The sequence below is a fragment of the Nerophis ophidion genome, linkage group LG25 (genome assembly GCF_033978795.1).
Source record: "Nerophis ophidion isolate RoL-2023_Sa linkage group LG25, RoL_Noph_v1.0, whole genome shotgun sequence".
NCBI lineage: Eukaryota > Metazoa > Chordata > Actinopteri > Syngnathiformes > Syngnathidae > Nerophis > Nerophis ophidion.
This window is the reverse complement of record NC_084635.1, coordinates 24,648,994-24,667,451: the sequence shown is the minus strand read 5'-3', so window position 1 is coordinate 24,667,451 and position 18,458 is coordinate 24,648,994. Positions and strand designations below refer to the sequence as shown.

At 38.1% G+C, this 18,458-nt stretch overlaps 1 protein-coding gene across 16 annotated transcripts in view; it reads left to right on the top strand.

Annotated features, from left to right (window-relative positions):
- Positions 1-18,458, top strand: part of ppip5k1a (diphosphoinositol pentakisphosphate kinase 1a) — a 114,172-nt gene that overhangs the window by 83,594 nt on the left and 12,120 nt on the right. For 9 of the 16 annotated variants that reach the window (XM_061887333.1, XM_061887331.1, XM_061887328.1 and 6 more), the window contains 2 exons: positions 11,849-11,986; positions 12,050-12,163. In XM_061887333.1, the coding sequence (XP_061743317.1) occupies positions 11,849-11,986; positions 12,050-12,163 (252 nt within the window). Of the gene's footprint in view, positions 1-7,102; positions 7,283-11,848; positions 11,987-12,049; positions 12,164-18,458 lie in introns of all 16 variants that reach the window. The other 7 variants (XM_061887322.1, XM_061887334.1, XM_061887321.1 and 4 more) reach the window with 1 other exon arrangement.

Below are 18,458 nucleotides of genomic sequence, written 5' to 3'. Positions count from 1 at the left end.
ACCAATTATTAGATTTGTGTCAATCAATATTAGGGATGTAACGATAAACTGTATTAATGATAGCCGCAGTAAAAACTTCTGATGGATAGTATTACTATTTTTAATTATAATGATCAAAAACATGTAATTGAAGGCCACACTAGCTCGCTACCTAGCTTGAAAAAACATAAACTCATGATACATTAACGTCTTTCCACATTAACAAACATACCATAAGCTAAACTTGTATAAACACATTACTTTCCAAGCTAATAAGATATATTATTTTGTTCACAATGAACATACAGGATGTGCTCTCTTAGAAGAGTGATCAATCTATAATTTCTATACTACTTATGTTGTTTTATTATTTTGTTTTTTTTTTTACAACTTTGTTAACAACGACAAAGCTGTTTACAACAGAAAGTGAACTCGCGTGATGTCACATGAACCGGACGTAAAGCAAAGTAAACACTCAATCTACCCTTTTATTGTTCATAAAACATTATATAACTTTTACTAATTAAAATGTAAAAAAAAATAAACATTTTAGCACTCAAAAACATGGCTCTCAAAAATCTGGAACAATATTTAATGGTTTTTTTCTGCCAAGAAACATACCGTGTTTAGAATTTATTATATATTGTTTTTAAATAAATCATGGTTTAAAGAGTTCAGTTTGTGTATGTATGTTACTGTATGAGGACCTTCAACAATCCTGTGATAATTGGATAGTTTTGGTCCCAATTACGGTGATGTGAAATTTTCATAATGACACTGTGTATTGGGCGAAGTTACCAAGAATCTTAGACCCTTCCTCTCATCTAAGAAAAATTATCAATACGGTTTTCATGTATTTATGTTATCTTTGTTATCTTTCAAGCTAGGTAGCGAGCTAGTGTGGCCTTCAATTACATGTTTTTGATCATTTTAATTAAAAATAGTAATACTATCCATCAGAAGTTTTACTGCGGCTATCATTAATACAGTTTATCGTTACATCCTTAATCAATATTGAGGTATATTGAGGTAGGGTGTGGCGGAATGTTTGTAGGAAACCATTAACATATTATTTTGGTTTTGTAATTCATGGTTTATTCAGTATTCTTGCTACTTTCATTTAGCAGAAATCACATTAACTGCTGTAAAAATGCATTGCCTTTCAAGAATCTCAACAGTTGTTTGCCGAAAGTGGTTGGATCAATTCACAAATGCAAACAATTATACACTTGAGGACAGAACTATTTATCCCCCATTAAAATAACATTTTTCATGAAGTATTTCCCAAATGCTGTTAAAGAGAGCAATGCAATTTTAACGCAACTTTTCCAAGCATCTTACGTTCATTTTGGATGGTTCCAAGTCAGATCTTGTGGTGCTCGAGAGGTTTGCCCCAGATGAATGTGCTAGGATTTCTCAGGAGATGTGAAAATTGCAGAAAACTGTAACTAAAGATTCCCGGCTGTAACCCAGTAAAAAGGACATGATTGCCAAAAACTACTTATACACACATTAAAATCTTTTTTTTAAATACATACACACAATATTTATATTCTATGGCAGAAGACACATTACATTTTCCAGAATCATGTCTACTCATGAGCAGTAACATTTAAATAGATGAAAACTGTATTGATATTTTTTCTTAGATGAGAGGAATGATAAATGGGTTGTACTTGTATAGCGCTTTTCTACCTTCAAGGTACTCAAAGCGCTTTGACACTAATTCCACATTTACCCATTCACACACACATTCATACTCTGATGGGGGGAGCTGCCATGCAAGGCGCTAACCACCACCCAGAGGAAGGGTCTAAGATTCTTGGCAACTTCGCCCCATACAGATTGTCTTCCTGTCTCTCTCTCAGCCTGGTAGTTCAATGTGCACAATTGACAGTTGCTACGAAAGCAATGTGTTAATCCAAGTTTAGTTCAGGGTATGACGTTTGAAATGGGGAAAGACAATGTGTTTTGTATTCATGTTTGATTTAAGTTAGCTAGCGCTAGCTTCTCCAGGGAATGACCAACATCACTGATTTGTAAGTTCATTGACTTGTAGTTATTAATCATTTTGCCGCGATTTATTATTAATACCGGTTAATGTTACCCAATATTAGTATGGAAATTCCATGATAAACAATTTAATGAACAAGTTGAAAGTTCTTTAGATAAGTTGTGTCTCACCGCCCTCCATAAAAGATGTCCAGACGTACATTTGCTCAGCATGTTGTGACGCTCCAATCATCAACTGTCACTGTTGTTTGTAATAGCACCTTCTCCCTCAGGCAAGCATGTGTACAGGAATGTGTTTTGGTATGTGTTTAGTCCTCATGATATTGATTGCTTGAAAAAAAAAAAAAAAAAAGTATATAGTGGAACCTCTGAGGTCTACCATAATCCATTGCAAGCCCTTTATTCTGTTATTGTGTGTGTGTGTGTGTATATATATATATATATATATATATATATATATATATATATATATATATATATATATATATATATATATATATATAAATACTCTCCTGACGGAATCAATAAAGTACTATCTAATATATATATATATATATATTTTTATATATATATATATATATATATATATATATATTTTTTATTTTATTTTTTTAGTTTTTGATGAAAGTTAGAATATAGGGGTACCTCAACTTACGTTCTTAATTGGTTCTATGACCGAGTTTGCAACTCAGAACACTTGTTTTATAAAACAGCGCCACCCATTGCAATTAATTCAAATACATTTAATCTGTGCTTTCCTCCTCCCAAAACACTACAATTTAAACATGTACCATGCCTTTTAAAAAGAAAAACGTAAATTTTAGATAAGAAATAACTACTTGTAAGTTGAAGTACAACTGTACAGGAAAAATATGTGAAACTAATAAAACTAGATGGTGCAGGTAAAGAAGAACAAAATACACATACATTATCGCCGGGGGTTACGTCCCAGGACCCCACCCCTGGAATTCCCGCAAGATAGTAACACAATTTATTTGATTTTATATGAATTTGAAACCTTTATAAGCCCTCCACACAAGTTTCACACGGACTTAACATTTTCAATGCTCTTAAAACACTTCATATTGTACACTCTAAAACCTACGTAATAGTAACTTAAACACTGAAGTAGGTACTCAAATTTCAATGTAATCAATAGTACTCAATGAGACTCTAAAATACACAAATCATTCAGATTGTTGAAGTTGAACCGCAAAGTGGTGAGGGAACGCTTGATGTAAAGAAAAATCACAATGGCCCCTTTGCCTGTTTTAATATACAGAGGCACGTACTAAGTATTTTTTTTTAAGGTCAGCAGGTCTGAGAAAATAAATACATAATAGAATAAATATTCTAAAATAAAAAATAGTCACCATCACAAAACATATTCTATTATTCTAAACCACAAAGAAAAAAGCAAAGTGAATGTTTGTAATCTAGGAATGCACCGAAATGAAAATTATTTTCCGAATTCCAGAATTAAGAAACCCCTTTCCTTCTCTGTGCGGTGGTGTGACAAAAGGAGAATGTCAATGGGAATGTTTGGATTTAAGGCGAGGAAACCTGACGTGAAGATTATTATTTCCACATTGCACTTTTTGCAGATTGCTGTCTGAGGATCTTTGTCTGATCATTTGAAGTATGCCCACATGATAGTTTATTCTCCTCTGTGTATACTGTAGTCATTAGAGGACGAGCGAGAGCGCTGCTGCCAGGTGGTGCTCCACTGAGAATATCACAGGTGGTGCTCCACTGAGAATATCACAGGTGGTGTATGTGCAATGCCTGGACCATGTGGGCCCAAAGTGGGGCCTGCAAACCAAAATTAGCCAAATAGTGGAAACTTTAATATTTACATTTAGTTTCATGCTTGGTGTAGAAGGTGCATTTGCCTCTCGCTTTCTGTCCAAAGCATCTAGTTTTTTTATATCCTTCAAAATTGCTTCCAAGTTGGATGCTTTTCAAAGCAGGCTAATTAATTTCAACAAGGTTTCAATACAGTGCATTGATAACACTATTTCTTGCTAATTGCATTTTTTTTCAATTTGGCAAAAAAAAGATTGCAACAAGTGCCCATGGTGAGATTAGGCTTCGAGCTAGGGCTGGGCGATATATACGATATATCGCAGGTTTGTCTCTGTGCGATATAGAAAGTGACTATATTGTAATATTCGATTATATGTTCTCACACCGTTGCTGTAAGCTGCATGCATTACATTACTGGCGTGTCTCACTCCTTCTCGTCTGTCCTTCTCAGAGAGACGTAAAATAAGCTCGCCTTCTTACATACGTCACATACTGTCGCGCATGTAGCGTCACACGCTCTCGCCGAGAGCTAACGTTAGCTGAGGCAGGTCGAGTTGCATTTAGCTACAGGCTTTACACAACAGGCGTTACTCACTCCTCCTCGTCTCTCATTCTAACAGATACGGAAAACAAGCCCGCCTTCTTACATACGTCACATACACTCGCGTCATAGTTCTCGCCGATTAGAGAGAGAGAAATGGTGTAAAACTTGTCACAAATGGAGGAAGAACAATAAATGCCTCAACATAAAGAGCAGGGGGTCCATCATCTGGCGGTGGTTTGGCTTCAAGTGGAAAGATATTCAGCAGACAACCGCAATTTGCTGTTCAATGGATATACTATGATGATTAATCTGTGTGATGACTGTATTATGCTGATAGTATATATTTGTACCATGAATTGATTAACGTGGTGGCATGGTTTTCGTCAATTGACTTAAACAAGTTGAAAAACTTATTCGGGTGTCACAATTTAGTGGTCAATTGTACGGAATATGTACTGTACTGTGCAATCTTCTACCAAAAGTATCAATCAATCAATGCAAAGTATGCCGCAGAAGTGTTACTAAAAAAAGGTAGCAACACTATTCATTTGTTCTTTCATTTAAAAAGTAACCCGTGAGAGAATGAAAAGTATTTAATGAATACAGTTTTGGTCAATTGACTTAGTTGTGATTTCCCTCTCTGCATGAAAGTTTAAAAGTAGCATATATTAATGCAGTATGAAGAAGAATGTTTTAATGTAGACACATAGAATCATCATACTGCTGTGATTAAATGCATCAAGTGTTCATTTAAGGCCAAGGCAAAATATCGTAATATATATCGTATATCGCAATATGGCATAAAAATATCGCGATATTAATAAAAGCCAATATCGCCCAGCCCTACTTCGAGCTAAAAGTGAGAACCCTACTAGATACACTGCATGACAAAACCTCAAATAACTGGCTGAAAATATTACAAAGTACAAAGAAACGCTGCTTTTTGCCTTTGAAAATGCATGGCAAGATTATTGAACTGCACAAACGTGGGCACTTGCTGCTGAGATGTGCAGTTCCTCACGCTTTTCCCATGGTCTTAATATTTTGTTTATGAGTCTATATTGCATTCATTATGTTTGTCTATTCAACATATGTACAGTATGTAAGTATGTAATTTAAATGTCTGAATGTGTACATGGTTACTACCTAAACTTGCAATATTTTTCATAACAGATTTTTACTAATATTAGCGTTTACTCTCCGGATAAAAGGTATAAACATTTCTTAATCCATTCTGGGTTAGGTTTTTTTAGTGCATAAAAGCGTTTGTCCTCTACTTGCAAAATGGCTCTTGAATGGAGATTATTGTTGTTGATGCCGGAAAACATCAGACGCCATTAAATTGTGACCCTTTCAATGAGATAAGGCTAAAATGTGTACCTTTTGCTAAAGTATTGTTTATAAAGTGACTGACTCATTTGTTTCTATACAGACTTTCTTTGGTGGTGTATTTTTGTTTTTTGCATTCCATTTTTTCTTTTGGGTAATGCAATATATTTTAAGGGTACAGTCTTTCAGGTTCTACAGTATTTCAATAGCTGTCCCTATTTGTGAAGTATTTATCCACAAATGTTTCGAATAGGAGGCTTGTTGTCAAGGTTTGTAAGTGTATGGCATGCATATTCATTAGCTCGGCTGCTTCTTTTGTTGATTCCCTTAGTAAGATGTTGAATATTGAAACACCTTCCTAATAATTCATTTACTGTATGAATATGGTTGTATGTTGCCCTAGTGGGGAGAGTTTACATATCCCATATTAAGGTGAGTGACAAATTACATTCTGCTGACATCTGTTAATTTCAAAAGTAAAATACAATTTAAACCAACTTGATGCTCTTTTAACCCTTTAACTTTCCAATTGCCCAGAACCCGTTTTTATGTGTGAAACTAGGGTTTTTGCTGTAAATCTAAAAGCTCTTTGCCCCAACTTTGAGGACAAGCAAAAAATGCAGTATTGGTAACTTCATCATTATCGTCAGTGTAAAACGACCACAGTGACATAACTGTCTTACACAGCAATAAACATGTGTACAGTGACTTCATAAACAGTGCAAATTAAGCTTAAAAAAAAGCATTTCAGTGTTAACATGCAAGACATACAACAAAATATCTGCAGCAGCTCATAGCATCCAGTCCCAAGGGCACCGAGGGTGCTTGTCTTTTGGAATCAGTCATCCAAAAAGCTATTTAAAGAAGCTAAAGACTAAGCAAAATACACATGCTTCTTTAATCCTTGGATGCTTGCTAAATAAATAAGGTATGGGAGCTGTTCAAACTTTTTGTACAATTTTATAGGCATATGTTTGCTCTAAAACTGAGATGATATGACAAATTTTATGACTTAAGAGACTCAAGTTTCCACTGTACTTGTAAATGTGGAGTGTACTGCTTTCTCCTATTTTGCTTCTCATTAGAAAGCATGTCACGGCTGCAGTCCCCTAGAATTTAAATTGATCCTTGATCAATTGCGGAGGAGTCATTTGTGATATCGATGTTTGCCTCGAAACTGTAAGAAGAACCATTCTGCAGAATTTTAAGGGCTGAAAAAAAGTAGATAGTTGGTTTCTATTCGTCTATTGCTGTTAACAATATCAGGAAGCAGCTTCTACTCTTGATACAATCTCTGCGAACATAATTCACTTATTTTCCCTACTTCAGTTTTTCTTTCTAGCCCATCTTTTAGGCTCACCAGCTATCATTCCATGTCTTTTGTACTGTTCCTCCTCCTGTTCTGTCCTTCCTCGCTCTCTTCTTCCTCAGAGCCACTGGAGGAGCACCAAGTGGCCGAGTTGTTGAGGCGTTTCTCGACAGAACCCAGTCTGTACTACCACCTTTCTTTGGACGGTGCGCTTACCCACCATCTCCACCAGTGCTCCTACCACCTCCGCCTCTTCCGAAACTGGCTTATCTCCGGCCAAGACCCCCTAGAGTACCTCCATGGTTAGCCCCTGGCCCTGCCCGCTATGCCCAATCTCACACCCTGCCCAACCCCAACCAGTTTACTTGTTTTGCCACACTTTCTGCATGCTTGCCTGTTTCTGGGATTATGCAGATTGCAAGCTGTCTTTGTGTTATTTTAAAAGCTACCATTACTGGTCAAAATGACAAACAAATCTGCCTCTAATCAATTAAATAATGAATTATATAGTCAGTTGAAGAAATACCTAGGTTTTATACATTTAGTGTTTCGTCGATTGCTATAGACCAGGGGTCGGCTACCTTCACCACCCAAAGAGCCCTTTTGACCCGTTTCACAAAATCAAGAAACCAATGGGAGGCACTAAACTCTTTTGAAACTTAAAATGAAATAACACTGCATACAGAGTTTATTTATTTGTCTTGCTTTGTGCTATGTATTAACCAGGGGTCTAAGACTCACGGCCAGCACCTTAATATGAAAATTGAATGTCAGTGTGGCCCGCGAGTTTTAAATTAATGCCGTTTAACAGCATCACACTTGCCAACCCTCCCAAACTTTCCAGGAGACTCCCGGATTTCAGAGCAACTATTCTCACGAATGTCTGCTGATTTTCGCCCGTAAACATTAATACGGGGGTGCTATGAAGGCACTGCCTTTACTGCCCTCTACAACATGTACAGATATCTAGCACAGTCCAGACACGAGTCGTATGTAGCTCACATAGACACACTTAGACGACTGCAACGCATACTTGTTCAACAGCCATACAGGTTACACTGAGAGTTGTGATATAAACAACTTTAACACTCTTACTAATATGCGCCACACTGTGAACCCACACCAAACAAGAATGACAAACACATTTCTGGAGAACATCCTCACTGTAACACAACAGAACACATACCCAGAATCCCATGCATCCCTAACTCTTCCGGGCTATATTATACACCCCCGCTAGCACCAAATCCCCCCGCCCCCGCCCCCTCCGTGCGTCGGTTGAGGTGGGCGGGTTTCGTGCTATCGAGGCCTGTAATAGTTAGAGATGCATGGGATTCTGGGTATTTGTTCTGTTGTGTTTATGTTGTGTTACAATGCGGATGTTCTCCCAAAATGTGTTTGTCATTCTTGTTTGGTGTGGATTCACAGTGTGGCGCATATTACTGAGAGTGTTAAAGTTGTTTGTAACCTGTATGGTTGTTGATTAAGTATGCCTTGCGGTCACTGTCATGTATCAACAGAGGCTGCATACTACATGTGACCTGCCGGCACGCAGAGAGTATTGTATAAAAGCTGGCGCGATGACAAGTTTCAGAGGACTGTAAAAGCTTTGCACCAGGGCAGGCCCTCTATATTATCGACTAGGTGAAAACCGGAGTCTGTTGGCCCTGGGGGATTTCTGAGAGAGGCATTAAACTCCAGAAATCTCTCGGGATAATCAGCGGGGTTGGAAATCATGCAGCTGGGCCACATTAGTGTGATCAGAGAGCCGCATGCGGCTCCGGAGCCGCGGGTTGCCGACCCCTGCTATAGACTAGTAAAAAGCTGGATACCGTGCTGGGTACTGCACATTTTACTTCACTGACTTGAAGGGGATCTATGATGATTCTCCTCTTTTCCAACTTATAAATGTTGTTACAATGTTGGATACTCGGGTTAAACATTGCCAAAACGTCAAATCATAAAGCTCAAGCATTTGGATGTGAGCTCGCATGCAGTTTTTTTTTTTTCAAACAGCAGGCCATTTGTGACGTCCCAGATTGACCGACATACTTTTGTGGGAATCCTCATACATTCTGTCAGCCAGCTTCCTCCCCCGTATGCCTCAGACTGAGAGACTGCTGACCCCTACCTGAAGCCCCAAGTGACATTCTTTCTCGTCCCATGCCCTCCCTAAAAAAAATTTAATGACAATATAATCTACTTGCCAGAAGAAACATTATTGTTTTCTGACTAAGTGATTAAATATGTTGTTGTTCTTTTGTTTTTATTTGTAAAGGTTTTAGAGTGTTTCTTAATAACATAGGGCAAAACAGGGGTTGTGCTTTAGATCTGGTTTATGTGATGTCAAGTGGTTCACGCTTCCTTTTCCAGACCCATACGTGTATGGATCTTAACATCTACCGCTGTGTTAAGAGAGCACACTGCCTGTAGGTTTGATATGCATAAAGGAATTACCCTGGTTTATCATTTATACCTGTAATCATTACATTCCTACTCCCAAAACACATTTTACTTTTTTTGTTAATATTCCCATCAAGCATTTCCTCGCTAATTTCAGCCCAACATTAAGATGAATATAACTTGCTACTGATATTATTAGTAGGTTCATTGACAATGCACAATTGCATTCATAACATAAATACCTCTCCTAATACCTTTTAATTTATGTCACCACATGACCATGACTGAAGAAATAAACTGAAAAACACCTGCATCCTACTGAGCATTGAGCCACCTCAATAGTGTACAAAATGGGTTGTTTTGTGGTGCATCTCAAAGTCAATAAATCAGCAATTTAAACATATAAAAAATAAAGAAATAAAATATGTCTGATTCTGATTTTAACTCACAATTTGCAGAACCCACGGAAAGCCGTAAGCAATGCTTGCCACTCATAGTTGGTTTATTTTGTTTTGAAGATGCGGACAAACCCTTTTAATCGGCTGGAACAGGTGAACTCGCCCGGGGGTCAGCCGACATCATCTCACTAAATCTAGATTCTCTTGTAATATCCTTCTTCAAAATAGCCTTGCAAGTATATCTCTGCAACCTAATCAACGTCTTGCTCTCCTTCGGCCATCGTGGGTGAAAAACTGAGTAGTTATCAGATGACTCAGTTGACTTGCAAAGCACTTCCTACTCTCAAAACTTTCAACCCGTGATTGGATACTCACTTGTAACTCACAAGTGGATTGATTTTAGCATTTTTAATATACAAAATGCATCATAGTGGCTCTCTTGCATCTTTGAATATTTCTGTAGGCATCACCATCTAATACTAATTATTGTATTTATTGAAAGCTTATACATTTTGAAAATAAATGTAATTAGAATGTGGATGGATCATTTTAAATCCAAATATACTAGCTATACATTGTCCACACTGAAACAATATCTCAATGTTTATTGCGAGAGATGTTGAGATTTCACCTTGGGCATGCAACTAACGGCAGTTTTTTAGGGCTCCGTCACATTGGGCCAGTCCTGACTTAAGGTGGCTGTGCTAATTTTTAAACTGGAACGATTGTGTCAAGTATCCCACACATCGAAGTTGGGCTATTGTGTGTGAGTGTACTTGTGCAGGAGCGATCATACCAGGCCTAAACCCACATCATCTACATATTCTGGGGCCAGTGAAGTGTATCGTGCTTGAGTCCAGTTTGGTGCGCTTACATTAATCAATTGAACTAGTGGCTGCTTCTTTTCAATATGAGAACAAGGTTTTAGTATTTAGAGACTAGTTAAAAAATATTTTTTACTGCAATAATTACAGTGGTACCTCAAATTTTTGAAGTTGATTTGCAATCCATTCCAAAAGGTGTTACGGAGACCAAATCGTACGATAACAGAATCAATTTCCCCATATAATTTATCGCTTCTTAAAATTATGTACTAATAAAATGCATTTTTATAGAGAAGTATTATAGTTTTTCATGCAGGAAATGATAAAAAAAATACATAAAAATGCAGACTGAAAAGGATAAACGAACATTTAACATTAATTATACCTTTTTATTGAAGTCTTGATGGCGAAGGTAGAGCCACTTATGTACTTTGCTACGAGTTACTTTTTTAATTCAATGGTGTTTCTCTACTCCTGTATTAAAGTGCTCACACTTGCAATTTTCTTTGGCTTATTTTGCGCTCCTTCCGCTTTTTACGCCCAGTGCTTGACCGTACGATAACAAAGCCAGCACACAAAAACCAGGGTAAACATTTCAATTCAAACTGTCCTACAAAAAGACACTTTGTTGTTGTAATACAAACATACCTGCAATACACCTCTGTGTCATTCTGTGGTATTACAGTGTTATCCAAAAAACTACGGCCGTGATTCCACATTAAAACTGCACCTTTGTATACATTTGCTAATCAGTTTGGGAAAACTGACACAGATCATTGCTGCAAGACTGGAATCAGCATGGTGTGATTGCTCTGTTGCTGTACACAAGTGCAAATATTCAGAGACCTTAAATGACAAAGACAAGCTTAATACTTTGTGAGTTGTAAGTACATGTGATGTGCAGCTTGGTTGTCCACTAATGGCAGATAAACTGCCTTTCAATAACATGTGTGAGCTGTGGTGTTGCAGCTGTAGAAAAAAGCATGTGTGGAAGCACTGACTAATGAGCTTGTTGGATCTGCTTCCTGTTGCAAATGAGCCTTCTGTAGTTTTCTGTGCTGTTGTAGAAATGAACCGTAAAAAAAGGTAGGAGTCCGAATTGGGTTTTAATATGCGTTCTGAAACTAGCAGGGTGTGTAAGCGCCATGTTTGAAAAGTAACCGTTGTGGGGTTTTTTTTGCCTTTCTGACAACTCAGTCCAAATAAGAGCTGATAAGTTTTGTGGGTCTTTCTTGTGCCACAGGCTTTGACGGATGCTCCATGGTGCCCTCCATTTATCCTCTGGAAACACTGCACAACTCACTGTCACTCAAACAGGTTAATGAATTCCTCACGAGTGTGTGCGAGTGTGCAGGGGATCCACACACCAGGACTACCAGAGGTTAGACATCACATTTTAAGTCATTACAACATCTTTATTGTATTTGGTTTTTGGTTTCCGCAGCTCTGTCGGCCATGTTTGGGGCACACAACCATGCGTCGGGGGACTCCTACATCCCCCACAGGGTCCTCTCCTCATCCATGTCCCTCCGGTCTCGTTCAGACAAGCCTCCGTGGTGTAAGTACTGCAACATCACTACATGGTCATGCTTCTATTTAGAGAATCTTCCTAAAAAGGAACTAAAAAAAAATCCTGCTCGCTTTGGTATTTACTGTAGCTTTAAAAACCAAACTTAACTAACTTGCTTGTGACATTATAACCAACACCCATATTTTTATCAAACATTGTTCATTTTTTGCCTTCAAAAAATTAAAAATGGGGTATTACTAGGGCTGGGCGATATGGTCTTTTTTTAATATTTCGATATTTTTAGGCCATATCGCGATACACAATATATATCTCGATATTTTGCCTTAGCCTTGAATAAACACTTGATACATATAATCACAGCAGTATGATGATTCTATCTGTCTACATTAAAACATTCTTCTTCATACTGCATTAATATATGCTCATTTTAAACTTTCATGCAGAGAGGGAAATAACAACTAAGTCAATTTAGCAAAAGTATATTTATTAAACAGTTATTAAGCAGTGGCACAAACATTCATGTCATTTCAAAACAAAGTGCAAGATTGTCAGAGACATTTTAAAACAAGCTATGAGTGCACTTTTGTGCATGATGTCAGTAAGATGACATGTCAAAACAACACTAAATTAAGTGCACTTTTTGTACAGAACGCCACTACAATAGTTGAAAACAAATAAAGTGCACTTTTGTGCTTGACGTTATACAAGATATTTCAATAAGTGTCACATAAAAATGAGCTGCATATCAAATAGTATATGTCCCGGGGTGTTGATGTGGAAATAGTTTGAAGCACTCTTCATTCTCTAGCGGGGGACTTTTCAAATGATGCTACAAAATAGTAGTGTTGCTACTTTTGGAGCAATGCTTCCGCCGTATAAATGTTCAACATATTCCCGCTTGAAGACAAACCACCGCCAGACGATGCACCCCGTGCTGTTTTTCTTGGGAAATAATTCTTCCTCCATTTGTTACCAGATTCGCTCCTTCTCTCTCTCATATTACCACTCGCAACACACCGTTAGCATCACAGCTAATGTTACCATGTCTCTACCGCTCTCCTCAGGGAGGGCGTGTGACGTTGCACGCGTGACGTATATAAGAAGGTGCGCTTGTTTTAAGTCTCTGTGAGAAGTAGAGACGAGAAAGAGGGAAGAACGCATGCAGTTTAATGCACGCAGCCAAAAGCAACTGCGTGAGAACGTATACTCGAATATCACGATGTAGTCATTTTCTATATCGCACAGAGACAAATCTGCAATATATCGAGCATTAACGATATATCGCCCAGCCCTAGGTTATGTATTGTACGTCATAAGAAAGTTTAGTTTGTTGAGATTTTATTGACATTAGGGATTGGAATGGAACTTTATTGTCATTGCACCTAAAATGTGTAACATTTCTTTAAAGTACAACCCCTCCAAGAACAGACGAACAGTAGACAGAGTAAACAAAACAGGAAGACCGATGGGTCGCCACAGGCGGCGCCCTGTAAAAAAGGGAGGAAAAAGGTAAACATGGGGGTAGAAGGAGAAAAAAGCAAATCCCAGTTTGAGACCAGAAAAAAACTTTAGGGTTTTGGGTTGCGCAATATTGACTACACGGTATGAAAGATATACATTTGGCTGACAATGGAGGTTTTAATACCATTGTTATATTGTGATAACACATGTCCATGACTCATTCCAGCTGTGTCCTGCAAATTTGACCGCCACAAACGAACAAACGCATCGTCAATGCAATGGAGCATCATTGCTAGCGGCCAACATCCCTCCACAGTGCAAAGCCCCTTTTAATTCCGCAATCCTCCCCTCAATGGCGTCAAATAAACTTTCTTACAATTATCATCCCTGGAGGACAAGGATTAGCTAAACATACTGAACTACACACCTTAGGAGGATAAGGTAACCACAAGCTACAGCTCTTGAATATCAACAAAGGTGGGCAGATCGATAACAAGAGAAACAATACCAAGTATCAGTTCGATACCACGGATGGGTCGATATTTTTTTCAAATTAAAATGTTCTGTGAACTTTTTGTTATTGTTTACAAACTCAGGAAATACAAACCCTGTTTCCTTATGAGTTGGGAAATTGTGTTAGATGTAAATATAAACGGAGTGCAATGATTTGCAAATCCTTTTCAACCCATTATCAATTGAATGCACTACAAAGACAAGATATTTGATGTTCAAACTCATAAACTTAATTTTTTTTTGTGCAAATAATCATTAACTTAGAATTTCATGGCTGCAACACGTGCCAAAGTAGTTGGGAAAGGGCATGTTCACCACTGTGTTACATCATCTTTTCTTTTAACAACACTCAATAAACGTTTGCGAACTGAGGAAACTAATTGTTGAAGCTTTGAAAGTGGAATTCTTTCCCATTCTTGTTTTAGGTCACCGCTGTCGTATTTTACACTTCATAATGCGACACATATTTTCGATGGGAGGACTGCAGGCGGGCCGAGAAAGTACCCGCACTCTTTTTTTACAAAGCCACGCTGTTGTAACACGTGCTGAATGTGGCTTGGCATTTTCTTGCTGAAATAAGCAGGGGCGTCCATGAAAAAGACTGCACTTAGATGGCAGCTTATGTTGTTCCAAAACCTGTTTGTACCTTTCAGCATTAATGTTGCCTTCACTGATGTGTAAGTTACCCATGCCTTGGGCACTAATGCAGCCCCATACCATCACAGATGCTGGCTTTTGAACTTTGCGTCGATACCAGTCTGGATGGTTCGCTTCCCCTTTGGTCCGGATGACACGATGTCGAATATTTCCAAAAACAATTTGAAATGTGGACTCGTCAGACCACAGAACACTTTTCCACTTTGCATCAGTCCATCTTAGATGATCTCGGGTCCAGAGAAGCCGGCGGCGTTTCTGGATGTTGTTGATAAATGCCGTTCGCTTTGCATAGTAGAGATTTGACGTGCACTTACAGATGTAGTGACAAACTGTATTTAGTCACAGTGGTTTTCTGAAGTGTTCCTGAGCCCATGTGGTGATATCCTTTAGAGATTGATGTCGGTTTTCCATACAGTGCCGTCTGAGGGGATCGAAGGGCACAGTCATTCAATGTTGGTTTCCGGCCATGCCGCTTACGTGGAGTGATTTCTCCAGATTCTCTGTACCTTTTGATGATATTATGGACCGTACGTAGATGTTGAAATCCCTAAATTTCTTGCAATTGCACTTTGAGAAACTTTGTTCTTAAACTGTTTAACTATTTGCTCACACAGTTGTGGCCAAAGGGGTGTATCTTCCCCATCCTTTCTTGTGAAAGACTGAGCATTTTTTGGGAAGCTGTTTTTATCATGGCACCCACCTGTTCCCAATTAGCCTGCACACGTGTGGGATGTTCTAAATAAGTGTTTGATGAGCATTCCTCAACTTTATCAGTATTTATTGCCACTTTTCCCAACTTTTTTGTCACGTGTTGCTGGCATCAAATTCTAAAGTTAATGATTATTTGCACAAAAAAAAATCTTTATCAGTTTGAACATCATATATGTTGTCTTTGTACCATATTTAACTGAATATGGGTTGAAAATGATTTGCAAATCATTGTATTCCGTTTATATTTACATCTAACACAATTTCCCAGCTCAAATGGAAACAAGGTTTGTAGGTATGTGAACACAGGAGGGCTTTACGAGCAAAAATCAAGGATTTAAATCAGAGCCAGTGGAAGGAAATAGAATAAACAAACTTGAATTGATATTGTCACATTGACATTTTGTATTTTTGTCTGATTATAAAAGTGATCAAAAAGGAATTCATTCAATGATCCTGAACACTTTAAGTATCAATATTGGTATGACCAATTCTGGCCATGTAACTATTTGGTATTGGCCTGATACTGACATTTATAGTATAGCCCAAAACTAATGTCAAGTATCCAAACAACAGAAAAATACGATCATAATACATTTTAACAGAAGTGTCGAGAGACTCATGTTAGAACAGAAAGTAACGAGATATTAACAGGTAGATTAATAACAGTTTTAAGAAAATAATACAACGAAAAATGACACAATATGTTACAACATACATCAGCAGCTAAATTGGGAGCCTCTGTAACTATGTATTATAATTTCTATACCAAATACCGGTAATATAATGTGATATATTGGTAGTTATTGCAGGAGGCTGCAGTATGTATTGCAATATCGATTTCAGGCCATATAGCCCATCCCTAACTGACGTACACCATTCTAGGGTACAGTCCGAACTGCCAGTTCGGGAAAGACTGACAAAACAGTCGCAAATAAAAACATGAATGCAACGTTACCTTCGAAACCACAGTTTTCCAACAGCAGATAAGTCTAAATGGTTCTGTTACATTGGCAAGGGTCTAGTAAATGTAAACAGTCCACACCAGGCCTTACATCCATAATGATATCTTAACTACTTTTGTACAAATTCATTATTTTTTTAGGTGTGTACTGTACTGTATATTTCCTCAAATTGTTCATTACAAGTAGGACACAAATCAGCTCTTGGGCCAATTACATTAAATGTTAAAGGGAAACTGCACATTTTTGGGCATTTTGCCCACCATTTACAATCCTTATGTGAGAAAAGAACACATCTTTCTCTTTTCTGTGCATTCTAAAAAGAGAAAATCTGCTCGTTAGAGGAGGGTAACAATGCAGGTAATGGGGTCGAAATCAATTCTGCCTCTAAAGCCATATAAAAACCCTCCAAAAACACAGTTTTATACACATGCTGTAAGTATGTATGCAATGCAGTAACAGGCACATTCATGATAAAATGGAATATTTAAAGTAATTTGGTCATTTTAAACTTTACCAAAAGTTCTTCCCTGGGTGCATTGATTTCACAGATTACATAGCACTGGTAGCTAGAAAGAGAGAGAGAAAGAGACAGAGACAGAGACAGAGAGCACATTGTGTTTTCCACCACTACACTGCAAAAAAGAGCTGTCAAAATGTAAAATAAAAACACTAGATTATAGGGAAAATACTAAACACAGGTAAAATCAACTTAACTCGCTGCATGGACAGATTATTATACTTGATAAAATATTTTGAGTTAAGATTTGTATATCTATAAATTAGCAAAAATGTTGATCTCGAGATAAGTATTTATTCTGAAAACAAGCATTCAACTCGCAATTCTTAAATTAAGCATCCTCGATGTTGCAAAATCTTAAGGAAAATATATTTTCTATGTGTGGGGAAAACCAAAAATATATTATTTGGATAGTAATTTTTCCAATTTTTTAAACTAAATTAGAAAATATTTAATCAATAATACTAAAATTTAAATTAGTCGATGAATAAAAATAAGTGCATAGTTCTTAAAACTCTGGAACTTATTATAAGTAAGATTTTATATCTTTGCAAGTGGCAAACATTGCGTGGTAATCTTGGCAGACTGTGAGAAATTTGGAGCATTTTTATGTAGCAATATTGCTTAGCGTTTAAAATAAGAACATAAAAATAGTGACTTACAATGTCTGCTTTCATTGGGATGTCGACTGATGGGATGGTTGTATTTTTCACCACAGACTTGAGCTGCTAAATTCAGAATTATCCTCGCTATGCCCAACCAGTCTACATGTGCTTTGTGGATTTGGAGAAGGCATTCGACCGTGTCCCTCGGGAAGTCCTGTGGGGAGTGCTTAGAGAGTATGGTGTTTCGGACTGTCTTATTGTGGCGGTCCGCTCCCTGTATAATCAGTGTCAGAGCTTGGTCCGCATTGCCGGCAGTAAGTCGAACACATTTCCAGTGAGGGTTGGACTCCGCCAAGGCTGTCCTTTGTCACCAATTCTGTTCATAACTTTTATGGACAGAATTTCTAGGCGCAGTCAAGGCGTTGAGGGGTTCCGGTTTGGTGACCGCAGGATTAGGTCCCTGCTTTTTGCAGATGATGTGGTCCTGATGGCTTCATCTGACCGGGATCTTCAGCTCTCACTGGATCGGTTCGCAGCAGAGTGTGAAGCGACCGGAATGAGAATCAGCACCTACAAGTCCGAGTCCATGGTTCTTGCCCGGAAAAGGGTGGAATACCATCTCCGGGTTGAGGAGGAGACCCTGCCCCAAGTGGAGGAGTTCAAGTACCTAGGAGTATTGTTCATGAGTGAGGGAAGAGTGGATCGTGAGATTGACAGGCGGATCTGTGGGGCGTCTTCAGTAATGCGGACGTTGTACCGATCCGTTGTGGTGAAGAAGGAGCTGAGCCGGAAGGCAAAGCTCTCAATTTACCGGTCGATCTACGTTCCCATCCTCACCTATGGTCATGAGCTTTGGGTCATGACCGAAAGGATAAGATCACGGGTACAAGCGCCCG